Source organism: Muscardinus avellanarius (genome assembly GCF_963383645.1).
Source record: "Muscardinus avellanarius genome assembly, chromosome: 18".
Lineage (NCBI taxonomy): Eukaryota > Metazoa > Chordata > Mammalia > Rodentia > Gliridae > Muscardinus > Muscardinus avellanarius.
Window position 1 is genome coordinate 31,511,875 of NC_137804.1, and position 24,238 is coordinate 31,536,112.

Sequence of the window (24,238 nt, forward strand, 5' to 3'; positions counted from 1 at the left end):
CCTGGAGAAGGCAGTGGACTGGTCCCTGGAGTGAAGCCTGGCGCCAGTGGGTCCAGCTTCTGAATTCCACGCCCTCGACATGGTGTTCCACAAGGCCCACGTGTGAGATCAAGCGCAAATTCTCAGACCACAGTGGGATTTTGCTTATGCCAAATTCTAAATGTTGTACTTGGTGCCCATGAGGGTTTCTCTGTGTTTTACCTTAGCAGGATCTGGGGCCAGCTCACCTCTCACATCCCCGTCATCTCCGACTCCACCCTCTACAGCAGGTTAGTATTGGGGTGGGGACCCGTCTTTCTCCTCTCTGCCAACAGGGGCAGAGCTCTTGCTCCTCCTGCCTTACCCATTCATTTCAGGTGTTAGCACCACACTTCTCCAGAGAGACTAGTGGGAATGCGGATCAGCTGTGTCCTCCCAGAGTGCTGAGGGTCTCTGTTCCCAAGTTGGACTTTGGAGGGAATGGACCAGTTTCAGGGCTAATAGCCACCCTCTGGCTTAAGCATATTCTCTCTGCTGAAAAACCTCACACAAGGTTCCTTATATCAATGCTTGTCTTAAGTCAAAACAAATGCACTGCCGCTCAGGGCCCTGTGCTACCAGAGCTTTCTCCTTAAAGAGCCCGTTCATAATGCAGGGATTTTGTCTCAGAACAGAACTAGTGAGATGCCTAGATGCCCTGTGAAATACCACCATTTCCTGATAACTACTTGTATTTTATTCTGCTCTGTAATGCATTTTTAATTATCCAAATATTTCTCTTACTAATCTTTGTTTTGCATTTGTGAATTACATCAGATACTACTGAGTTTTATTTGAAAAATTTAGAAAGGATTTAGCTTGGGGACCAATTATACAAATAATCTCTAATTCTGTGAAGTAGTCTCATAATACTGTTTTTACTTCCTTCTTTCCTATTTGAACTAAAATCCTTCAAACCATTTTGCAAGCCCCATAAAAGCATACCAGGGAACCGTATCTCCTTTCACTTCTTGAATGAGCCAGATGTCCAGGATGTCAAAGGAGCTGGTTCTGCCACTAGAGCTCATCAGCTGTTCTCGGAAGGGTTCCTGCAGCTTCTTGAAAGGGGGGGGGGGTGTTATATGTGAGTTGCCAGTGCTACAGCCATCAGTCTTTGTGATAGTGCCCAGGAGCTGCCAAGGACATTTTCCAGTTGCTCTCAAGTGCTTCTTACTTGTCCTCCTGTGAGAACGACAGCAGGCAGGTGTAAGGGCTGCTTTGAACCCGTTGCTTCTGGCTGGTGGGTCTCTCCTTGCTGGCTGAGAGTATCTACTGCAGACTCTTTTGGAGCCATGGCCCATTGGACAAGTGACCTGGGCCATGGGGATGATATTCCTGTCCTTGTCTTTGTCAGCATATTTGATAAGAACTCCCAAGTATTGACCCAGACAGAGCTGTCTTTTATGGAGGTGACCAGTTTAGCCTGATCAAACTTTCTGGATACTCATTGCCCAGATCATATTGAGCCATTTTCTAAAACATGGGATATTAATATTGTTCCTCTTGGACATATTAAGGAAACTATAGGAAATTAATTGTGAGTCCCTAAGCCTCCTTTAACAAGCAAGGTGTGTGTCCAGTGTACAGAGCACCTCACCATGTGTGTGAGATGTGGTTCTGGGGTCGTCAACCCTCATCCTGAAATGCCCTGTGAAGTTTATAGTTTATTAGATTATGGGGGAATTCTCTAACTCACCTTCACTTTCAGCAGGACCTGTCTCGCTTAATAACAATTTGCATGAGATGAGGTAACTTAGAATTTGAGGAGTAATTGTAATTGGAGTGAGCGTGGAGGGAGCTTCGTCTAAAGCAAGGAGCAGGGGGAGGTGGTACTGTGGATTTGATAGCAGCTTCCTTAGAGGAGTGAGGGGAAAGACACAGTGAGGCCTGGCACAATGACTGATAGAGACAAGTTCCCAGCAAGGAGCTGCTGCTTCTTTAAAGTTTTATTGATGTGGTCCTAGTACTAAGGAGGTTGAGACAGGAGGACCTCAGATTTGAAGCCAGCCTCAGCAACTTAGTGAGAACCTGTTTCAAAGTAAATAAAATAGGGCTGAGGATGTAGGTTGGAGGTAGAATGCTCCTGAGTTCAGTCCCCAGTATACCACCCCAAAAAAAGCTTCATTGATGAAATTATCTATTCCACTCCAAAGACCTCTGCTGATGATATCTTTTTTTTTTTTTTTTTTTTTTTTGGTGGTACTGGGGGTGGAACCCAGAGGCTTTCTACCTCCAGACTATACTCCCAGACCTTTTTTTTTTTTTTTTTTTATGGTACTGAGGTTCCTGGAAACCCTTCTACCTCTGGGCTACACTCCCAGACCTATTTTTTTAAATATTTTTTATTTGGAAACAGGGTCTCTTAAGCCAGCAAGGCTGGCTTTGAACCTGCGCGATCCTCCTGTCTCCGCCTCCCAAGCGCGGGGATTACAAGATAGCACCACCACGCCCGGCCCAGACCTATTTTTTTTAATATTTTATTTGAAAACAGGGTCTCACTAAATTGCCAAGAGCCTCACTAAGTAGCTGAGGCTGACTTCAAACCTGTGCGATCCTCCTGTCTCAGCTTCCCGAGCGCTGGGATTACAAGCGTGCGCCACCACGCCCGGCTTGCTGAACATATCTTATAATGCATCTCCTAAAAGTAATATTTATTATTTGCCTAATTACCCACCATTTCAGGTCCTAAACAGAGTGACCACAGTGAATTTATTCATTCAAGACGTATTTACCAGCCAGTTGGCGCATGCCTGCCTGTAATCCCAGTATTTGGGAGGAAAGGACAGGAGAATCTCAGGTTCAAGGCCAGCCTCGGCAGCTTAGTGAGGCCTTCAACAGCTTAGCATGACTCTGTTTCAAAATAAAAACTTAAAAAAGTAAAATAGTGTTGAGGGGTAACTTGGCTGTAGGGTGCCCCTGGGTTCAATCCCTAGTATTAAAAAAAATTCCAGTACCTGGGAGGCTGAGACAGGAGGATCGCAGGTTCAAGACCAGCCTCTGCAACACAGCAAGACCCTCAGCAACCTAGTGAGACCCTGTTTCAGAATAAATATAAAAAGGGATGGGCTGTAGCTGCTAGTAGAATGCCCCTGGGCTCAATCCTCAGTACCAATAATTTAAAAAAGATGCATTTATAGGAAGCCTGTGGTTTTCCAGGGACGGTGTGTGGCCATGTGTTACACAGGTGAACAGACAAGGTCCTTTCTCGTGGGGTCATTCTTCCAGTGCCTCAGGAACTCCAGAGTGAGGCCGTAGTTCAGGAAAGTGCGTTCTTCAGAGCCCTGGGAACATTCTCTTCCAATACTTCCCCTGACATAAAGACTCTTTACCTGAAAAACTAGCAACATGAGCTTTGTTCTATGCAGGGCATCAAGGAGGCGCCAGCAGTTAGTATTCTCATGCCCCTCAAATCAATCCTTGCTGGGATTGCATAGCTTTGCTCTGCCTCCAAGGCCTCTGCTGCAGGGGCCGGGACTCAGTGGTGGCAGCTTCTTGCCAATCAGCCTTGCATGGGCTGCTCTGCCCTGAGGGACAGGATGGCTGGCTTCATCAGGTTCCTCTTTCTCACTCCTTGCTGCACACTGCCCATCTTGCTGCTGGAACCATATTTACTCCAATTTGTCTTCTAGACAAAGGTTATTATTTTAACTCAATGATGGTATCTCCCAGCTATATGATGAAACAGTTTTCAGAAGTAAAGAAAAACTTAGTTTCAAGGGCCAAGATTCCTGCAAAAGGTAGCATTCCAATCCCATTCAGTCTGGAAGCCTGAAGGGCAACCATGAGTCTGGTACCCTGAGTTGGGGCCTTGGGCAAGGCACTTGACCCTCATGTGCTCCAAGTCCCCCATTGGTGAATGCGGGTCTCACAGCGCCTGCCTTCTCATGGCTCCACATGGGAGGGCCTGAGACAGCACCGGCACCTAGAAAGCCCTGGACACATTCCTGAGGCTGCGGGTGAGTCCGCTCCCACCACTGGGTTCAGCAGTTACCTCCTCCACCAAGGACAAACTCGCAGAAGCGAGAGAATGTCACAGTTCCCTCTAATCCAGCACACTCTTAAATCTAGTGTGACTCTGCCCTCTGCAGGGTGCTCAGCCATCTTTTGAGAGCTATGGGTCAGCTTCAGTGGGTTGGGTCAGGCAGCAGTGCCTTTCTTTCTGTGGCAGTTTTAAGTACATTTACGGTAGCTAACTGTTCTCATCTCTGTTACTTTTAGGATGTGGCAGAAGTGACATATCTCTAAGGGAATCTTACTTTTCTGAGCCCTTTGTAGCAATCGGCCCCTCCCTTTTCTCTCTTCAGCTCCTGTTCTTCCACATCCTTGGGAGGAATATCATTTCCCTAAGTGGCTGGCAGTTCTTTTGAGTGGGTAGCATTTTCTTTTTACTACGACCCTGTTCTTTTTCAGTGAGAACATTCCTAACACTTTCCTTTCTGTTAAAGTTTGTTTCCTGCCCTAGTTCTTTCAAGAACTTTTTTTTTTTTTTTTTTGAGGTACTGGAGATGGAACCCAGAGGCATTCCACCTTCAAGTTACACCCTCAGCCCTATTTTTTATTCTTTATTTTGAAACAGGGTCTCACTGAGTTGCAAATGGCCTCACTAAGCAGCTGAGGCTGTCCTTAAACCACGATCCTCCTGTCTCAGCCTCCCAAATGCTGGGATTACAAGTGTGTGCCACCACGCCTGGCTCTTTCAAGAACTTTAACTTTTTTTTTTTTTTTTTTTTTTTTTTTTTTTTTTTTTTTTTTTTTGCAGTACTGGAGATGGGGCCCAGAGGCCTTCTACCTCTGAGCTACTCCCCCAGCCCTATTTTAATTTTTTACCTTGAAACAGTGTCTCATTGAGTTGCAAAGGGCCTCGCTAAGTAGCTGAGGCTGACTGTGATCCTAATGTCTAAGCCTCCCAAGTTCTGGGATTACAAGCATGCACCACCACACCTGGCTAAGAACTTAAATAGTCTTTATCCTGTTATGGTAAATGTCACCATCTAGTGTTTTTGTTCTGTATTCTTGAGCTGAGTGGTTTAAATGGTCCCATTTCACACATACCACAAATATTCTCTCCTGCTCCACTTTGGGAGCAGACAGACTCACTGCCTTGTTGACTTTTATTTTTTTCTTTTGAGTGGATTTGCAAGCGTGTTAGGAAACCAGAATTAGTAGGAAACCTAAAATTATTGTTTTTAATAATCTCAGCCTGCATATTATTGGCACTTAATTCTGTGCTAGCTACTCTTCTGAGTGATTTGTTGTCACTATTTTATTTAATCCTCATGAATACTGTTTTTAGATGAGAGTTGATTCCGGTTTCATTCCATTTTTTAGCCGGGTACAGTGGCATGCACCTGTAATTCCAGTATTTGAGAGGCTAAGACAGGAGGATCACAGGTTCTAGGACAGCCTCAGTAACTTAGCAAGGCCCTTAGAAGAAACTGAAGCTCTGGTAGGGTTAAGAGAACTTGGCCAAGGACACACAAGTGTCTGTGCGGGGTGCAGGGGCAGGAGGCACACTTGGTTCTGCTTTTGTTTATTGATCCCACTAGTTTGTTGAATGACTGCTTTTTCAGGGTGTACTCAGGGCCTGTGCTATTAAACACTGTGCTCAGCTAGTGTGGAAAGAGCCCTGAATATAGCCAGAAAACCTGGGCTGAGTCCTTCCTCGACTGCTTTCCCTCTGTGACCTTGGCGAGTAATTTCCATTCTCTCAAGCTGTGTTTTAAAAGATCTCTCACTCCTTCTTAGGTAGACATTGTACATGGCAAGGCTCTATAAGCGGTCAAGTACCATCAAGTGTGCGGTAATTGCCTGCCATCAGAGAATTCTGGCCCTTTTTGGTTACAATTTAATTTTAAGCAATAATTTTGAGGAGAAAGATCTGGGTTTTATAGAAAACCCAGTTAGTAAGAATGAGTGGAAAGAAGGGGAAGTTTCAAATCTGGAGAGCTGGAGGAGGCAAATCAGAGAGGCTCAGGGACTCAGAGAATGGCCGAGAACTAACAGTTTTGGAAGAAAGGTTCGTGCACGAGCATGCACGCGTGCACGCACCACACACACACACACGTACACAATTTGTAAAGGGTTAAAAAGGCTAAAAGGACAAAAAAAAAAAAAGGACTTTATTTGGAATGTTGTAGCTTCTAAAATTTGTCCAGCTAAATCAAAGTCTGAAACCCATTATAGGCTCAAAATCTCAGTCTGTGGCCATAAGAATTGCCCGTCGTTTTCAGAAGCTACAGACACACATGACAGTGGCCTTGGGGCCTTTCTGGGGAAGCCTGGCTCTTCCTCCTGCCCACACAGAGGTCTGCCCCGCCCACTTACTCTCAGCCCCTCTCCTCTCCAAGCCCAGTCTCCAGGTGTGAGCTCCTTCCAGACCTCCCCTGGCATGGGAGGCTTGTTGGGCTGGTGTTCCCAGTCCCTTGGTTTCTTCCAGGAGCCTGTGTGAGAGGTCAGCCTGCCTCAGTCCCTGGCCCCTCAGAGGCAGGGATTTCCCTCTCAGAAACTCTGGGATTTGATGTCTGGTAGAGCATTGGCCTTCACTTTAACCTCAAATCTACTCAGTTTAAAGGAAAACAAGAACATTTTATTTATTTATTTATTTTTGGTACTGGGGATTGAACTCAGAGACATTCCACCCCCAAGCTCCACCCCCAGTCCTATTTTTTTTAAATTTTATTTTGAAACAGTGTCTGGCTAGATTAATGAGAGTCTCACCATTTGCTGAGGCTGTCCTTAAGCCCGCAATCCTTCCACCTAAGTTTCCCAAGTATATGATTACAAGTGTGCACCACCACACCTGGCTGAAAACAAGAATATTTGCCTTGCTTTTTCCTTATAAATAGTTTCACTAAAACAGGGTGTGGTGGCACACTCTTTTAATCTCAGTACATTGGAGGCTAAGATAGGGGGATCACAGGTTCAAGTACAACTTTAGCAAGTAGTAAGACTTTCATCAACCTAGTGAGACCTTGTTTCAAAAATAAAAATAGCCAAGCATGATGGTGCAGACTTGTAATCCTAGTACTTGAGAGGCTGAAACAGGAAGATCGCAGGTTCAAGGACAGCCTCAGCAAGTAGTGAGACTCTCATCAACATAGCAAGACCTTGTTTCCAAATAAAAATAAAATAGGCGCTGGGAGTATAGCTCAGAGATTATAATGCCTCTGGGTTTAATCCCCAGTGCCACAAAAATAAAGTAAAATAGGGCTGGAGGTGTAGCTTGGAGATAGAATGTACCTGGGTTCAATCAGTATCAGAAAGAAAAAGAAAGAAAGAAAGAAAGAAAGAAAGAAAGAAAGAAAGAAAGAAAGAAAGAAAGAAAGAAGGAAGGAAGGAAGGAAGGAAGGAAGGAAGGAAAAGATGGCTTCAGTAGATCTCAGACCTCACAGGAGAGTGGTCCACAGCTCTGACTGGGAGGCCTCCTGCCCAAGAGATCTAATTGAGATGGCTCTATGCTTTTGTTCTTCCCAAATTTAAAAAAAAGGCTGAGACAGGAGGCTGCAGGTTCAAGGCCAGCTTCAACAATTTAGGGAGACCCTATTTCAAAATAAAATAAAAAGTGGAATGAAGATGTAGCTCAGAGGTAGAATGCCCTTGGGTTCAATACCATAGAGCCAATATATTTAAATATATACATATATATTCAAAGATATTTGTGTATAGAAAGATAGCTAAGTCTTTTCAACAATAGAATACTTTCTTAGGAAAAAATGGCAAGTTTTCTGTTTCTTCTCTTTTTTCTTTTTTCTTTTTTTTTTTTTTTTTTTTTTTTTTGTACTGGGTCTTGAACCAGGGACACTGTACCTCTGAGCTAAGGCCCAGTTAAAAATGCTTTTATTTAAGCCAGGCATGGTGACACACGCTTGTAATCCCAGCATTCGGGAGGCTGAGACAGGAGGATCGCAATTCGCAGGCAGCCTCAGCTACTTAGTGAGGCCCTTTGCAACTCAGACCCTGTTTCGAAATAAAGAATAAAAAATAGGGTTGGGAGTGTAGCTTGGAGGTAGAATGCCCCTGGGTTTCATTCCCAATACCAAAAACAAAAGAGTTTTTGAAGCAGGGTCTTAAGTTGCTGAGGTTGGCCCCAAACCTGCAATCCTCCTATCTCAGTCTTCTAAGTACTAGAAATAAAGGTATACGCCACCACACCGGATGTGAATTTTTCTTTCTCCTCTCTTGATAAACTGTCTTTGTTTAGTAAAAGAACAGAGTATACTGCTGGCATCCTCTCTGCCCCTCAGGGGAATGAAAATCTCCGTGGCTTTCTTGAAGTGAGTGTTGTGCTTGTAAATAAGTAGAAATAGCACAGAACCTATTCGGGAAAAGACATGAAGAGTAAAGCAGCTAATCGCTTACTGTGTGGTCACCATGTCCTAAAAGGGCCATGGCCATGTGTATAAACCAGGGGATTGTGGGTTAAGTATGTTCTAGTTTTGTTGAAGAATAATTAGCATGTGATTCAGACTAATATTTTACTGTCTGTTATTGTTTGATTAATTTACACTAAAATCTGAATAATGACTTGTGTCCCCTCTCTCCCTCTTTCTCTTTCTCTTTACTATTTTCAGTAGAGCATGCAACATTTTGAACGTGAATTTTCGGTAAAGTAAGCTATGCTGATTTCTCTAACTTTAAAGATGCTCTGTTTCTCTATGGGAAATAGGACCCAATGTGTCTAGATCACTGAGGTGACGAACATGTGGGAAAGCAGAGTTAGAAGATTTCTTGAGCAGAACATGTACATGAAATACAGCATCTTTAAAAAGTACCCCAGTGACTTCATCTGTATTCATTTCATTTCCATCATGACCTCAGAAGTCTTCATTCACTCTGATTTCAGTTTTAAGACACAGCTTTAAAACCTGCAAGTCAACTGCATGGCATTTTGGTATATTTTAAGTTCAGAAACCATGATCCTCAAAGTCCTGTCGTTGTAACAATGTTGGTTCTTAGTCACTCTGATGTGGAGGAAAAGGTGCTGAGGCCTTTTGAGTTTCTTTTATGGGGAGACAGCACTGGCTTTTATAACTGGTGATGGGGTGAAACAGTTCTTTTATAAAGTATCTTTAAAAATTTTCCAGTTGGAACATTCTCTAGTGTAGCCACTATATCTGAGGCCAAAGTGAAGATGATCCCCAGGAGCTGGGGCTGCTACATCCAGGGATCTCGGCTCTTGACTCTCCTGAGGGTATCGGGTAGGTCTGATGAGACTCCAGTATGGTCTGGTGGTCCCTAGGCATTCCCACCTGTATGTGTGGACCACAGAGGAACTCAGAGCTGCATACACTTGTAGATTGCCCTCTGCTAAAATTGGCCTGAATACAGGGGCCTTAGGTGTACTTCCTAGGAAGCTGGAGAAGATGTTCCCAACATGGTGCTCCTCCCTACATCCAGCCTGCCCTCCTGCTGCAGCAGTCTGTTCCCTCTTCCAGGCCTTCACTGGATTGCCAGGTGCCCACAGATTTGATGGAGGGGAAGGGTGGAGTAATTGGTCTAGGGATTTTGCCTAAGAGAAAGTGAGATAGGAGAGATGGGGACTCTTTGTAGATGAGCAGTTTTAGCACATCCCCTATCCTGGATGTGAGCACACAAGACCTCATCCAGCATGGAATCTGCCTTCTCTTGTCTGTGGCCTGGAGATAAGGCTCTTGGAGGCCTGTTGGCATGAAGAGCTTTTGCACTGTTCCCAGGTTTGTCACAGGCGAAGAGCATGATCAGATTTGGCCCCTGTGTCCCATCCCCACCACCTAATGTATTGTAGCTTAAGCTCTAATGGACCTTTAGAGGGAGTCTGCAGACCATAAAAGAAACAGGAAGAAAAGGCCAAAGACAGTGGATGGAACTCATAGTCAGAGACTGAGCCCTGCTGTGTGCTCTGCCTCCTCTAGTTTCCACCTCTCACTCCCAGGTGCCCTGGCCTTCTAGAATGTGCAGAGCTGACAAGCTGAATGTACCCTGAATGTACCTATCAAGACCTGCCACAGTCCTTGCAGGCCCAGTGAGGAAGAGTGGGCCTCGGGACACTAGCCCATTGGAGACGGATGTGTGATCTTGGACAAGGGCGAGCCTGGTCTCCCCGCGTGGATGAGCAGCTCTCCCCCCCCCAGCCTCAGCACCCACCCGCTCTGAGTACACTTATACTACCTCCCTTTTCAAAGAGGTTCCAGTGGCAACAGTTTTAGCCTCTAGTGGGAAAATGGAGACACTGAACTCCAGTGCCAGCTACCAAATCCCAGGGTTGTGCATTTGAACTTGTTTCAAGTGCTTGGCAGTGTGCCAAGATGGGCAGCCATACCTGTCAGCTCCTGGCCTCCCAGAGTCCTGGACTGGAGGACTTGCTGGCCTTTGGATGACTTTGGTAGGAACACCAAGTGCTGTTGCAGCCCAGAGCCTCTCTAATTATTATTATTTTTTTCAATACTGTGGATGGAACCCAGGCACATTCTACCTCTGAGCTACACCCCAGCCCTATTTTTTATTTTTTATTTTGAAACAGGATCTCACTGAGTTGCAGAGGGCCTCACTTAAGTAGCTGAGGCTGGCCACAAAGCGTGATCCTCCTGTCTCAGCCTCCCAAATGCTGGGATTACAAGCATGCGCTGCCATGCCCGGCCTGTCTTCTTATTCTTAACCCTATAGTGATTCTTCTGCTATGGGTCAGAGCACAAAGCTTGGAAGCAGAAACCCTAGCTTCTTCTGGTACACATTGGCCCTAAATGTCAGTCTGTAGTTCCTGCCTTCTTCTGGCCACTGGGTGGGAATGCCTGTGGGGAGCACTGGCACCCATTCACCACCAAGCCAGCAGCGCTCCCTCCTCCCAGCCCTCCTGGAGCTGCACTCAACAGCCTGGGTTCTAAGAGCTCCACAGGACTGGCTCTCTTCTGGCATTTCACTGGTCACTACCTACAGTTTCTTTTCAGGGTAGCACTTACATCACATGTTCATTCCACCTGGTTTTCTCACCTCAGTAGTCAAAGCTCTTTGTACCTTTATAACCCTGTGACTTAAAGCCGGAAACATCTTCCCATAGTTTGCACCAGCATAGAACATAATTGTACTTTACACATTAGTTTATTATTGAAGAGAACAATGAAAGTTACATTTTGCGTATTTGTCTGGATTTAACCTTTATTTGTTGATGTATTACCATTATTTGAAAATTGCAAAATTGCAGAGCATGAGTATGTGCATTTGTATGATTCTTTAATTTTAGCTGTCTTAGGTTGGGTTAAAGGATTTTTTAAAAAGGAAAGTAAGTGGTTTTCTGTGAATTGTATTGGTGATCCTGAGCTACTTATCCATACAAATTCGGTGGTGCTGTGTGTCACTGTAGCTCACTGCACTGTAGGCGACCACCCAGCAGGAGGCCCCTGGGTAGTTCTAGGAGGGGTGGAGCCTAGTAGTGGCAGCAGTAGACAGTTTCAGAGAGCCACAAGGGTCATAGGAGATAGGTCAGCTAACTGTGGCATGGGGATTTCTGTAAGGGAGTGCCATTTCTGTACTATTTTGTCCTTAAAGAACAATTTACTTATTGATTTAAAAATATAAAATTCAAGTTGCAAATGTCTGTGAGCTTGGGAGCTAAGGGAAGTTAGATAGCTGTCCAGTTTCCCTGTCCTTGTCCAGTAAGATAAAGCTCAGTGTTCCAGTGCACTCCTGAGGTTGCCATTGCCAAGGAGAAAGACACCTTTATGTCGCTGCTTTGTATTGTTCACAGTTATTAGCATTTTGTATTTCCAGATGGCACTGGTTCCAGAGTGCTTTATCATTTTATATTAAGTCATACCCTTCAAATATTGCAAGTTAGAGCACAATTGTTCATCCTTTCTCCTGGCATTCAGGTAGCCCAGAGCTGTGCATACAGGTATCTGTTGGGTATTGCTAGCTCAGGAGTAGGTAAGAGCTGCGTAGGACTTGACTAAAATAGCTGAAGAACTCTTTGGGGACCATTACTAAGATTTAGAAATGAGGTCAGGGTCTTATTAATGCAGAGAGAATGTCACCGTGTGTGGTTTCATGTGATCTGTGATATTTGTTCTAACAGTCTTTTTCATATGACCATTACTTGAGGAAAATGGCAGCCTTTAATCAACCCTCCTTGGATGCATCTGGCTTTTTGTTCAGTATTTCAAAGAATCGAATAGAACTGGGTACTTGGTCCCCCTCAGAAGCCTGTCCTGGGAGCCCACTTGCCCAGGCTGAGCAGCAGCCGTGGGCAGGGCGGTGCAGAGGTGGATACTGATGCTGTTGTTCCCCTCTCCCTGCAGGGCCATCTGCATTACTTCCGCCACCTCCACCTCCACCTCCACTGCCCGCAGCTCCCCCGCTTCCTGTGAGCACAGAGGCGCCGCCCATGCAGCCCGCATCCCAGGCTATGAATGGTGTGAGCCGAGGGGCCCTGCTCAGCTCCATCCAGAATTTCCAAAAGGGAACTTTGAGAAAAACCGAAACCTGTGATCACAGTGCTCCCAAGATTGGCTGAAGCTTCCTGTTTACACTGGGAGGAAAAGTTTTTTTTCTGCCCCAGTCCCATCCCCTGCAGTCCCCTCTTCCTTGAGTCCTTGCGGAGCCAGTACAGCCACACTGCAGATGCTGGGTAAGAGACTGTGGAGGGAACACCCCTCCAAGTAGACTAGTCGGGCCAGCATCTCTGCCTTAAGAAATACTCTGCTCCTGTGTTAGCACTGTAAAGGACTCCTGGTCATTCACTAATGGTCATCTTCTGGGGGCAGCAGCATATTGGAAACAATATCTTCACCAACTAAAGGAAACGGACAGAAACAAAAGCATCGACAGTATCCTGCCACAGCAGTGAACAGCCTTGGCGTCGCAAGGCCCTAACCCGTCAGAAATGTTCCTCTCATTGCTCAGTTCTTTGAAGCATTTTCTGGTTCTTAGGTAATTCCCATTTCTGCTACCTTTATTTCACCTCAGACACTAACACCATAGCCCAAAGCATAGTTATGTTGCTGAGTCAGAGAAGCAACTGCATTCTTCATTCTTCCCCCTCAAACAGAATGAGGAGAGTTCCTAACATTCTCAAGCTCCAACAGGAATCCCTTTGTGGCTGTAGAACTTGGGGCTGCAAGAGCAACTGCTCTGGACACAGAGAGAGCTCTTTTAGATAGAATGTGCTGAAACAGAAGATAAATGTTAATACATCAGCTGGGCGTGCACCGTGATGGTGCACACTTGTAATCCCAATACTTCAGAGGCAGAGGCAGGAGGATCGCAGGTTGGAGCCTTAACAACTTAGTGAGGCCCTCAACTTAGTAAGACCCTATTTCAAAATAAAAAATAAAATAGGGCTGGGGGTGTAGTTCACAGGTAGAACGCCGCCCCTGAGTTCAATTCCCAGTAAAACACACACACACACACACACACACACACACACACACACACACACACAATCAGAAAAAGCTCTTGCCTAGAGGAACTTCTTAGTCTACAGCAATGAAGTCAAACTGGGGTTGAGAAGGGGGTGTCATTATAACACAGGTAAATTTGGCACCTATGTAAATCATTCTGATTTTTGAGAAACTTATCCAAATACATTTTAATATTATGCATTTATTAAGTACCATTATCCTATGATTTGCTTAAACCTTTAAATAAATTGCACTTTAAAGGATTATAAATAATCCATTTTAAAATTCAAATACACACATCAGTGTTGGTTACTATGCAGAAATTGTCATTGTGTATAGTTTCATGTAATCTGTGATAAATGTTCAGCTGTATTTTTTATTAAAATAAACCATATTAAGAAAACATTGTATGGAGCAAGGCTGTTTCAAACGGGAGTGTGTGTGTGTGTGTGTGTGTGTGTGTGTGTGTGTTTTACTGGGGATGGGACCCAAGGGCATTCTTCCTTCAGTTATACCCCCAACCCTTTTTTTATTATTTTGAAACAGGATCTCAGTACTTGCTGAATCTGTCCTCAAACCAGTGGTCCTCCTGTCTCAGCCTCCTTTTGTAAACATAAAAGGACAGATTCATCTAATGTACCTGAAGCTTCCTTCCTACCTCTCCTGCCTCTGTTTTCTTTTGGTACTGGAGATTGAACCCAGAGGCATTCTACCTCTGAGCCACCTCACCAGGCCATTTTATTTTTTGGTCTCACTAGATTGGTGAGACTGGCCTCAAACCTGTGATCTTCCTGTCTTAGCCTACCAAAGTTTTGAAATTACTGATGTGCATCACCATGCCTGACTTCCCTATTTCTTCTTTTTATGTTCTATTTCTTACTAAGAGCTAACAATCTTTATTGTTTAAATTAGGTATCACCTTTATGCTTTACTAACTCATTTAAGCCTACCTTTTCCATCTTAACTTCAGAGGAGGGCAACATAACACATTTGGAAAAAGTTGATGACATAAATTTTGCCTCAATTTTGAGAGAAACTTATTCTGAAACAGGTGTTTAGGGTCTGTGGAGCCAGGTATAGTGGTACACACCTGTAAGCCCCATACTTGGGAGATTGAGACAGGAAGATCATAGGTTGGAAGCCAGCCTCAGCAATTTAGCGAGGCCCTCAGCAACTTACTGTTTCCAAATAGACTCTGGGGGTGTAGCCCACAGGTAGAATGCCCTGGGTTAAATCCATAGTACCACCAAAAAAAAAAAAAAAAAGAAAGAAAAAGAAAAAGAAAGAAAAGGGAAAGAAAGAGAAGGGGGAAAAAAGTGAAATCTGTGGACAAGTTTCATTCCCAGTGTGACATGGTCTAGGTGATGTGTGTTCCTGACAGAAGCTGAGGTCTGGGTCCTGCAAGTTTCACATGTATTAATAAAAACAAGCAGCCGGGCGTGGTGGCACACGCTTGTAATCCCAGCATTCCAGAGGCTGAGACTGGAGGATCGTAGTTCGCAGACAGCCTCAGCTACTTAGTGAGGCCCTCCACAACTTAGTGAGACCCTGTCTCAAAGAATAAAAAATAGGGCAGGGGGTGTAGGTCAGAGGTCAGATGCCCCTGGGTTCCATCCCCAGACCCGCAAAAAAAAATAAATAAATAAAAACTAGCAAGGAAGGCTGGGGGTTAGCTCAATGGTAGTGTTTACCTAGTATACATAAGACCTGGTTTCAGTCGCTGGTACCACAGAAAACAAGCACAAGACTGTCATCCACACTTCAAGAAAGTATAAGTACTCATAGAAATTCCTTTATTCCTTATCAAAATAACCAAACAATAAATGTTGATCATATACTTTATTTTTTATACACATACAGCTTTTGGGGGGAGGGGCTTTATCTTTCATTAGTTCTCTGCCACATTCAAGTCTTGTCCTTCTAGCAAAAGTAGTAAAATTTTACACTGATTTATTCCAAGACCAGGGCGACTGTAACAAAGCATGGATCGGGCAGGAGAGTGGAGCTTCCCAGTCATGGAAGCATTTATACGTCTCACCAGTGCAAACTGCCTTAAAGATCAAGAACAGGAAGGTTTTGCAGAACAATCTAGATGAAGCCCCAGCAAGTATTTTATGGAAATTTCAGTAACTTAATATTAAAGTCCAAGCTAGATATTTAATGTTTTCTTTATTGCAAATATGATATCTTTGACCTGAGGTACAGAGTTGTCTTCTAGAATCTTTGCATACGGCATGGGAACATCAGCACCAGTGACACGAACAGCAGGAGCATCCAGGAAATTGAACGCAGGCCCTAGGAGAGAAGGGAGACTCCGCTGAGTACTACCCACCTCACACAGAGGAATGGCTACCCAGCAAGAGAACAAGAGGCAAAGAAGTCTTAGTTGTGGGCGTGTGTGTAAGGTTAGTGGGGCTAGAACTCAAGAGCATTTGACCTTCAGGCAGTGCCCCACTCCTATTTTATTATTTATTTTGAAAAACGGTCCCACTAAGTTGCTGAGAGCCTTGTTAAATTGCTGAGGCTGGCCTCAAATCTGTGATCTTCCTGTGTCAGCCTCCGAAGTAATACAATTACAAGCATGCACCACCATACCTGGGTTCTGGTTTTGCTTTTTAAAACAGGTATCCACAGGAGAAAATGCCAAACAGACAAGTTGAAAGGTCATCCATTTGGCCACCCTAACTTTTTATCTATATCCAGTATGTCTTCAAGTACACAATGTTTATTAAAGCTTGACTACATTCTAGAACCAGTTCCTTTGAAATACCTTCCATGACCCTGGCACAAATTTCAGCTCCTACTCCAAACTGTGGCCAGCCTCCTTCCACCGTTATGAGATGATTTGTCTTCATGACACTGGCTTCGATGGTTTCAATGTCCATTGGTCTGATGGTACGCAAATTTATCACCTAAACAGATGATATAATAAGTAAACTATGTCAGGTGTGGTGGCACACACTTGTAGTACCAGCACTTGGGAGGCTGACACAGGAGGATCATATTGAAGTCAGCCTCAGTAACTTAGGCCCTCTGTAACTTAGACCCTGTTTCAAAATAATAAAATTAGGCAGGAGGTTTAACTCAGAAGTAGAATGCCCCTGGGTTCAACCCCCAGGACTCTCCCTGCGTGCACGCGCACACGCACACACTAAGCTCTATACAACTCCTGTGTCGCAATTACATCCTTGACCCTGTAATAGTATTTATTCTTGTTTCTTGTCAACCCGCAGGTCTAAGAAAAACTAATCTGCTTGGCAGCAGGTATATGAATATACAAAATATAAAGAGAAATTGTAGTTAAAACAAAAAAGTCTCAGTAAGTTGCTGAGGCTGTCTTTGAACTTTCAATCCTCTTATCTCCTCCTTCCAAATACAGGTACGTATTTACAGGTGTATGCCATGGTACCCGACAGGGTCCTAAGTTTGTTAAGAATGTCCACTCACCTCACACTCAATTCCCTCTTTAGATAGCACTGTTGCAGCTTCCAGGCAGTGGCCCACAGGTCTCGAATGGGAAACTACAGTTATGTGTGTTCCTGAAACAGAGAGGTCACGGACGAGAGGTCAGCCTAAAGTGAAGATGTGGCACAAGTCTGCAGCCCACTGTGGCTCTTGTTGATACGTCAAGTCTTCAACCAGTGTCATTCCAGTGAGCTAAGGAATGTGGCAGCCTTCCTGGACACAAAATAAAAATCTACTGGACTGAAATTTAGAAAAGCATAACTGAAAAATCAGGCACCAGAAGCCCCTTTTTGGAGTGCTTGACATGGACCCAGGGTGTGGTCCGTGTGGGGCAGGTGCTCTACCTTAGGCCACATCCCAGCCGCACGCACTCTTGAGCTCATCTCGTGTTAGTCAAAGTACATGGCCACAACGAGCTAGATTAAACGTGACCTATATAAATAGAGGGGCTGGATTAAAAATGTTTAAATGTAAACTAAAGTTCTCTTACCTTGCCGTTCTATTTTGGCTTTTCCAATAGGAACCAGAAAATCTTTTGACTGAGCTTCTGCAGGAAGTTCAAAGGGGACTCCATACATCAATTCATTCTCTAGCATCACCACTGCAAAATATACACAAACTATGAACAGAACAAAGACGCATACGCAACACAAAGTTCGCTGTGTGTATTAGAAACTCTTATTTCAATGATCCCTGGTAGTTTAGGGATGGTTCTGATACTTGTATTTGTAGTTTGGCCATTACTTTATCTGCTGAGGTTATGCCAGTGCTGGGAGTAGTGCTGGGAGCAAATTTCCCCTTTACCTAACTGGCCCCGTTATACTCAGAAACAAGAAAAACAACCATATTTCTTATTATCTTTACTTACAAGTTGCGAGCCTTTTGTATGATATATCTAATGCTAACGAGATGCCTAAAATTGTTCTTTCTATGCAAAGATTTCATTTTAGTTGTTTTCTTCTGTGTGTGTATAGTACTGGCTGCACTCCCAGTCTTATATTAGTCTTTTATTTTGAAACAGGGTCACTAAGTCGCTGAGGCTGGCTTCAAACCTGCAATCCTCCTGTCTCATCCTGCCAGGTACTGGGGTTCCATGCGTGTGCCACCACACCTGGTTTCATTTTAGTTTTTAATACTTAGAAGAGCATTGTGCTGACCTGGATTGTTATCCCGAATGGCGGATTTAATGAGTCCTTTCGCATCCTCTGAATTCCAGGGGCTAACCACCTTTAAGCCTGGGCAGTGCCCGTACCAGGCCGCAAAGCACTGTGAGTGTTGGGCAGCTACGCCTGCTGAGGCGCCATTGGGCCCCCTGAAGACGATAGGTACTGGCTGGAGGCCCCCAGACATATAGTAGGTCTTGGCAGCTGAGTTTATAACCTGGTCAATAGCTTGCATGGAGAAATTGAAGGTCATAAATTCACAAATGGGCCGCAACCCGGCCTGTCAAATCAGAAACACTGAGGTTAAAAAGACTAGAAACAGCAATGGAGAGTGGCAAACAACCACTTCATTCCCTCAAATTAATTATTTATTTTTGCAATTCTGGGGATTGAACCAGGGACATTCTACCTCCAACCTACACCCCCATTTTTTTCCTTTTATTATTTTTTATTTTAAAACAGGGTCTCACTAAGTTGTGGAGTCCTCACTAAGTAGCTGAGGCTGGCTGCAAAGCTGTGATCCTCCTGTCTCAGCCTCCCAAGTACTAGGATTACAAGCATGTACCACCACACCCGGCCATTTCCCCAACATTTTTTTTTTTTTTTTGGTGGTACTGGGGGTAGAACCCAGAGGCTTTTCTACCTCTGGGCTATACTCCCAGACCTACTTTATACTTTATTTGGATACAGGGTCTCACTAAGTTGCTGAGAGCCTCACTAAGTAGCTGAGGCTGGCTTCAAACCTGTGTGATCCTTCTGTCTCAGCCTCCCAAGCGCAGGGATTACAAGCGTGCGCCACCACGTATGGCTTCCCCCAACATTTAAACAATGTTTTTAAAAGACCCCTTTAAAAGAAATGTATTTGGATGAGCTTCATTAAGAATAATACATACCATAGCTGCACCTACAGCAATTCCAGCAAAGCCCATCTATAAAATAAAACATACACCTAAGAGAAAAAGCCACAAAAACCAGGACTGAACAGTAACAGACAAGCCCTTCAAGGCTCTACTTCTGTTGGAAGGCTCACCTCGGATATAGGAGTATCTATGATCCTCTTGTCTCCATATTTTTTCCACAGGCCTCGGCTAACCTACAATTAATAGTTGACTCCGTTACTTTTAAATATATGCTGAGGCAAATGGCCGCTTCAGTTCTGAATAACATTTACCTATTCCGGTTACCTTGTATGCCCCATCGTACTGGGCAACTTCTTCCCCAAGCAGAAATACCTTCTCATCTCTTTCTAGCTCCTCGTCCATACCTTGATTTATAGCATCACGAACCGTGACCTGTCGCAGGTATAGGGGAACAGTCAATAAGCTACAGGATTATTTAGAATACTATTGAGATTTTCTTTTCCTTTATACTTACCTAGGCTCCTGACAATATAAAATATAAAAACTAACACTAAAACAGGCTTATTTTTAGAAGGTTCAGGAACCCTAAAAGTTAACATTGCTATCACATAGTCTTTGGTTATGTTAATAATTTCCTGATGTGCACCCAAGCTTAAGAAAACGCCTTGCTGGTTAGACTGCTCACAGGCAGTTTCCTAAGTAGAAAATATATTGGGCTGTTTTGTAACCACACTTGGAATGCTATGGGGCAGCAAACTATCAAGAAGACTAAGATTAAGCATCAAGTACTCACTAGGTGGCAGGTATTGTCACTTGACATTCAGGATACAGGAGTTGTTAATACACAGAATGGTAGAAACTCTTAGTTACCATCCAGCAATTCCACTTCTATATACATATCCCAAAAATTGAAAGCAGGGACTCAAACATATATCTGTACACCAACATTTATAGCATTATTCGCAAATCCAAAGGTGAAACAATGATCCATTGCTTTTTTTTTTTTTTTTGGCGGGTCTAGAGATGGAACCCAGGGGTATTTGACTTCTGAGCTACACCCCCTGCCCTATTTTTTATTCTTTATTTTGAAACAGGGTCTCACTGAATTGCAGAGGCCTCACTAAGTAGCTGAGGCTGTCCGCGAAACCGCGGTCCTCCAGTCTCAGCCTCCCTATTGCTGGTATTACAAGCGTGAGCCACCACGCCCGGCTGATCCACTGTTGCTAGAATGGAAAAACAAAAGGTGGTATACAAATCCCACATTCACCCATACAAAGGAAACAAATTATTTGTGGGGGGCATCCTGGGGATGGAACCCAGGGACATTCTACCTCCTGGCTATATTCCTAGACCTTTTTTATTTTTAATTAATTAAATGACTAATTAATGTGGTACTGTGGATACTGAGGGACATTCTATATCTGAGCTACACCCCTAGCCTATTTTTTTTTTAATTTTTTGCAGTACTGGAGATGGAATCCAGGGGCATTGTACCTCTGAGTTACACTCCCAGCCCGATTTTTCAGTCTTTTTATTTTTTTGAAACAGGGTCTCACTGTGTTGTTGAGGGCCTCACTAAGTAGCCATTAGGTGAGGCTAGCCTCGATACTCCTGTCTCAGCCTCCCAAGTACTGAGATTACAAGCCTGGCTTATCTTTTATAAAAGAGGGTCCTGGTAGGTTGCTGAGGTTGGCCTCAAACCTGACATCCTCCTGTCTCAGCCTCCCAAGTACTCACAGTGCAGGTGTGGGCCACCTATGATGAATAATGAAGATGCTGTGCAAAGGGAAGTAAGCCACATACAAAAAGGACAAAGGATTCGTTACATAAGTTTTTAGGATAGGAAAATTCATGGAAAGGAAAAGTAAATACCAGAGGGGAGTGAGGTATTACTGATATGGATCGATAGTTGATATTATTTGTAGTTTCTGGTTAGGACGATGAAAAAAAAAAGTGCTGGAAATGGCGATTGCATATGGTGAATGCATTTGATACTACTTAATTATACACTTTAAAATTGTAAATTTTGAGCAGGGCATGGTGGTGCACACTTGTAATCCCAGCATTCGAGAGGCTGAGACCCGAGGATCGAGGTTCGCGGACAGCCTCAGCTACTTAGTGAGACCCTGTTTCGAAATAAAGAATAAAAAATTGGACTGGGGTGTAGCTCGGGGGTGGAGTGCCCCCGGGTTCTATCCCCAGACCCGCAAAATAAAGTAAATTTTAAGTTGTGTATACTTCTCCAAAACCTAAAAAAGGCGAGGTTGGGGGACGGAGCCCGCAGTTCTCCGTCTGCTCCCCTGATCCCAGCCTCGCGGCGCCCCAGGCCCCTCCAGGCCCGACACCGCCCAGCCGAGCTCCCCGCCACTCACCTGCAGCGGCGCGGGCGCCGTCCGGTGGAAGCGCCTCTTGAGCAGCCCGGAGACCTGGGGAGAGAGGGACGCTCAGAGAGGACGCGGCGCGCCGGGGCGGCGGGGTCGGGGGCGCTGCCTACCTGCCGGAGGGGCCTCCGCACCAGCCCAGACACCGCCGCCATCTTGACCGTGTCCTCTAGCCGCCGCCGAATGACAGCCCCGCGGCCGCGACAGCGCGAGCCCCGCCTCCCGGCGCGGCCAATGGCAGCGCGCGGCGCCTGCGTGCCCCGCCCCTTCCGCGACGGGTGGGCCCGCGGGGTGGCGCGTGGGGCGGCCGTCGCTGCGCCGCGCTCCGCTCCTTTATCCTCCGTTGGCGGCGCTGGCACGCGGGGCGCACGCGGGGCCCACGCGCGGCGCCAGTTAGCGAGGAGCAGGGTCACGCGAGGCCCCTCGTCGGGCCCCGCCTCCGCAGTGCTGCGGTCTCTTCCAAGTAGAGTTTGCACGCGCTCTGATGATGGGCAACTTGGCCCTGTAGGATTGGGCCGCGTTTTCGCTGGACGGTGCTGTCCATTTGGTAGAAGGCCAACAGTAGCGTTCACTGACGCAATGGGCGCCTAATGTGTGCCAAGTATTGTGAGATGTGCTTTAAATAAAGCTTATTTCGTACAGTAATCTCTGGTGATTTGTGTTCAAATCATTATCTGCCTTTCACAGAAGGTTGAACTGCAACAGCCAAGGCTCAAATGAGCCGGGATTAAGTTAGGGCTGATTCTGTAAAGAGCAAGCCACCTAACCTAACTATACTCCATGTTTGCCCCTACCTTCACCCCTGCCTTTAGCTTGCAGTAACTGAAAATTCCCCTGAACCCTTGGCATCCTATCAGCTTAAAGGCCAGGTCCCCAGGGGCCTGGAGAACAAACCAACCTTATGTTTCCAAGACCACTGAGTCCTGAACCTTGACGATTCCTTGGCAATTCCCAGACCACAGCGTCCTGAACCTTGGCAATAGCCAATCAATGAAATGAGCACCCGCTGTTGTCCTTTATATAATGTCTGTGGTTTTTGTCTTTATAAACCCCTACCCGCGGCCAGTCAGGGTGCCCTGTAGTCAGATTTCTAGACTGGGGGTACCACTGCTGGCCAGCTATTAAAGGCTTCAACTGGCACATTCCCTTGGACTCTCCAGTCTCTCATTTACCGCTAAACCTGCATACAACAATTCTGAGGGGTGGTCTTTCTGCACAGCTACTTAGAGCAGGAGTTGAGGTCTTCCCTGTGTGTGTGTGTGTGGGGGGGGGGGGGTTACAACCTCCTGCATTTAGAGGTAGCCCTAGGGGAAGGTGCCAAATGCCTGACCCTAGGGACAGCCTCTTGAGTGGAGGGGGGCAATTGGGGATGAATCCCCACGCATCCTGAAGACATTCCACATATTCCCTTCTCCCAGACCAGAGCTTTGTGGCTGACTAGGAAGCTGCTTTCTGGCTCTGGGGAGCCAGTGTAGTAGGGGAATCATTAGGTGGTCCTTAGAAATCAGTCTGGTTGCTAAGGGAGAATGGGCAGTGGGCAAGGAAGGCAGAAGCTGGGCGACCCAGGAAGTCTGCGGCAGATTCTGATGGAGAGGTGAGAGCCCTACTGAGGCCTATTTGGGGCTGAAATCAATAAGATTGCTGTGAAGGGCTTTCCATTGGGTGCATGGGGCAGGAGAGGAGTCTGGGGACATGAAAGTGTGAGAGGCAGGAAGTAGGTAGATTCTAAGCCCTCTGAGTTGGGTTCAATATAGGGCCTAGAGGCTAGGCGGAGGTAGATAGGAATTTGAGAAACACTGAATGGAGATGGCATTTACTTTCTGGGCCTTTGTCTCATCTTTATCATATATATTTAATTCGTGGCACTGGGCAATGAACCTGTACCAGTATTGGGAAGAGGTTTCAAAATGTATTAATGTACCAGTATTGGGAAATACTTCCAATTTTAAAATATATCTTTTTTTTTTTGGTGCACTGTATTCATACATCATAGTGGAATAAAAAAAAAAAACTTTTGTGGACATACATGCACACATCACCCAGTTAGCCCCTACCCAGTCCCCACCCTGTTCCCTCCCCATCCCTCCTTCCCATGCTTGGCTTAGTGGTTGACATCTAGTATTATAGCAATTTATACAAAACTAAAAATGATAATCTCACATAACAGTTTCATTTGTCTGATACCAAGTTTTTGATGACTTAAAGATAACATTTCAATATTTCTTTTTGCTTTCTTTCTTACCAGAGAATATTTGTTTCTTTTTTTTTTTAGGTGAAACTATCATACATTTATTTATTTATTTATTTTTCAGAAAAAATCTATCCTAATATGGAATATGGACTCTAGATATCCAAAACTATCTTGAAAAAGAACAAATCTAGAAGATGTATATTTTCTGATTTCAAACCATATAAAGCTACAATAATTGAAACAGTGTAGTACTGTTCTAAAGGCAGACATATAAACCATTGGAGTTAAATAAAAGCCTAGAGATAAATTCTTCCATATATTGTCAAGTTCTTTTTTACAAGGTTTCCACGAACATTTGGTGGAGGAAATAATAATCTTTTAACTAAATATTGTTGAAAAATAATAATTATATGAAAAGGAATAAAACTGGACCCTTACCTAACCCGATATACAAATATTAACTCAAAATAGATAAAAGACCTAAATATAAATCTTAAGACTATAAACTTTTAGAAGAAAATCTGGGTCATAAAACCTCACAACATTGAAACTGGCAGTGATTTCTTGGATATGATTTCAATGGCAATGGCACAGGCAACAGAAGGGTAAACAAACTCCCTAAAAAATAAAAAATACTGTATATCCAAAGACAATGTAAACAGAGTTAAAAGTTACTGATAGAATAGGATAAAATATTTCCAAATGCTATATCTGAAGGTATATTAATATTCCAACTAGAAATCCTAAAAATTAGGAACAATAAAAGCAAACAATACAATTTAGAGATAGG

At 44.6% G+C, this 24,238-nt stretch overlaps 2 protein-coding genes across 13 annotated transcripts in view; one reads left to right on the top strand and one right to left on the bottom strand.

Annotated features, from left to right (window-relative positions):
• Positions 1-12,502, top strand: part of PXK (PX domain containing serine/threonine kinase like) — a gene marked incomplete at both ends in the record, with an annotated part of 78,469 nt that extends 65,967 nt beyond the window's left edge. For 4 of the 11 annotated variants that reach the window (XM_080715735.1, XM_080715739.1, XM_080715740.1 and 1 more), the window contains 2 exons: positions 207-269; positions 12,288-12,502. In XM_080715735.1, coding sequence (XP_080571861.1) covers positions 207-269; positions 12,288-12,502 — 278 coding nt within the window. The remainder of the gene's footprint in view (positions 1-206; positions 270-12,287) is intronic. The other 7 variants (XM_080715738.1, XM_080715741.1, XM_080715742.1 and 4 more) reach the window with 2 other exon arrangements.
• Positions 12,503-15,537: 3,035 nt separating this feature from the next.
• Positions 15,538-21,412, bottom strand: PDHB (pyruvate dehydrogenase E1 subunit beta; the record flags this gene model as incomplete). Of its 2 annotated transcripts, XM_080715045.1 has the most annotated exons (10): positions 15,538-15,683; positions 16,159-16,300; positions 16,836-16,927; positions 17,344-17,454; positions 18,011-18,296; positions 18,910-18,945; positions 19,047-19,109; positions 19,201-19,308; positions 21,249-21,302; positions 21,371-21,412. In XM_080715045.1, the coding sequence occupies 10 exons, from the start codon at positions 21,410-21,412 to the stop codon at positions 15,538-15,540; spliced, it is 1,080 nt and encodes a 359-aa protein (XP_080571171.1). The 2 variants fall into 2 exon arrangements, with proteins under 2 accessions (XP_080571171.1, XP_080571172.1); XM_080715046.1 differs by lacking the exon at positions 21,249-21,302.
• Positions 21,413-24,238: the final 2,826 nt, after the last annotated feature.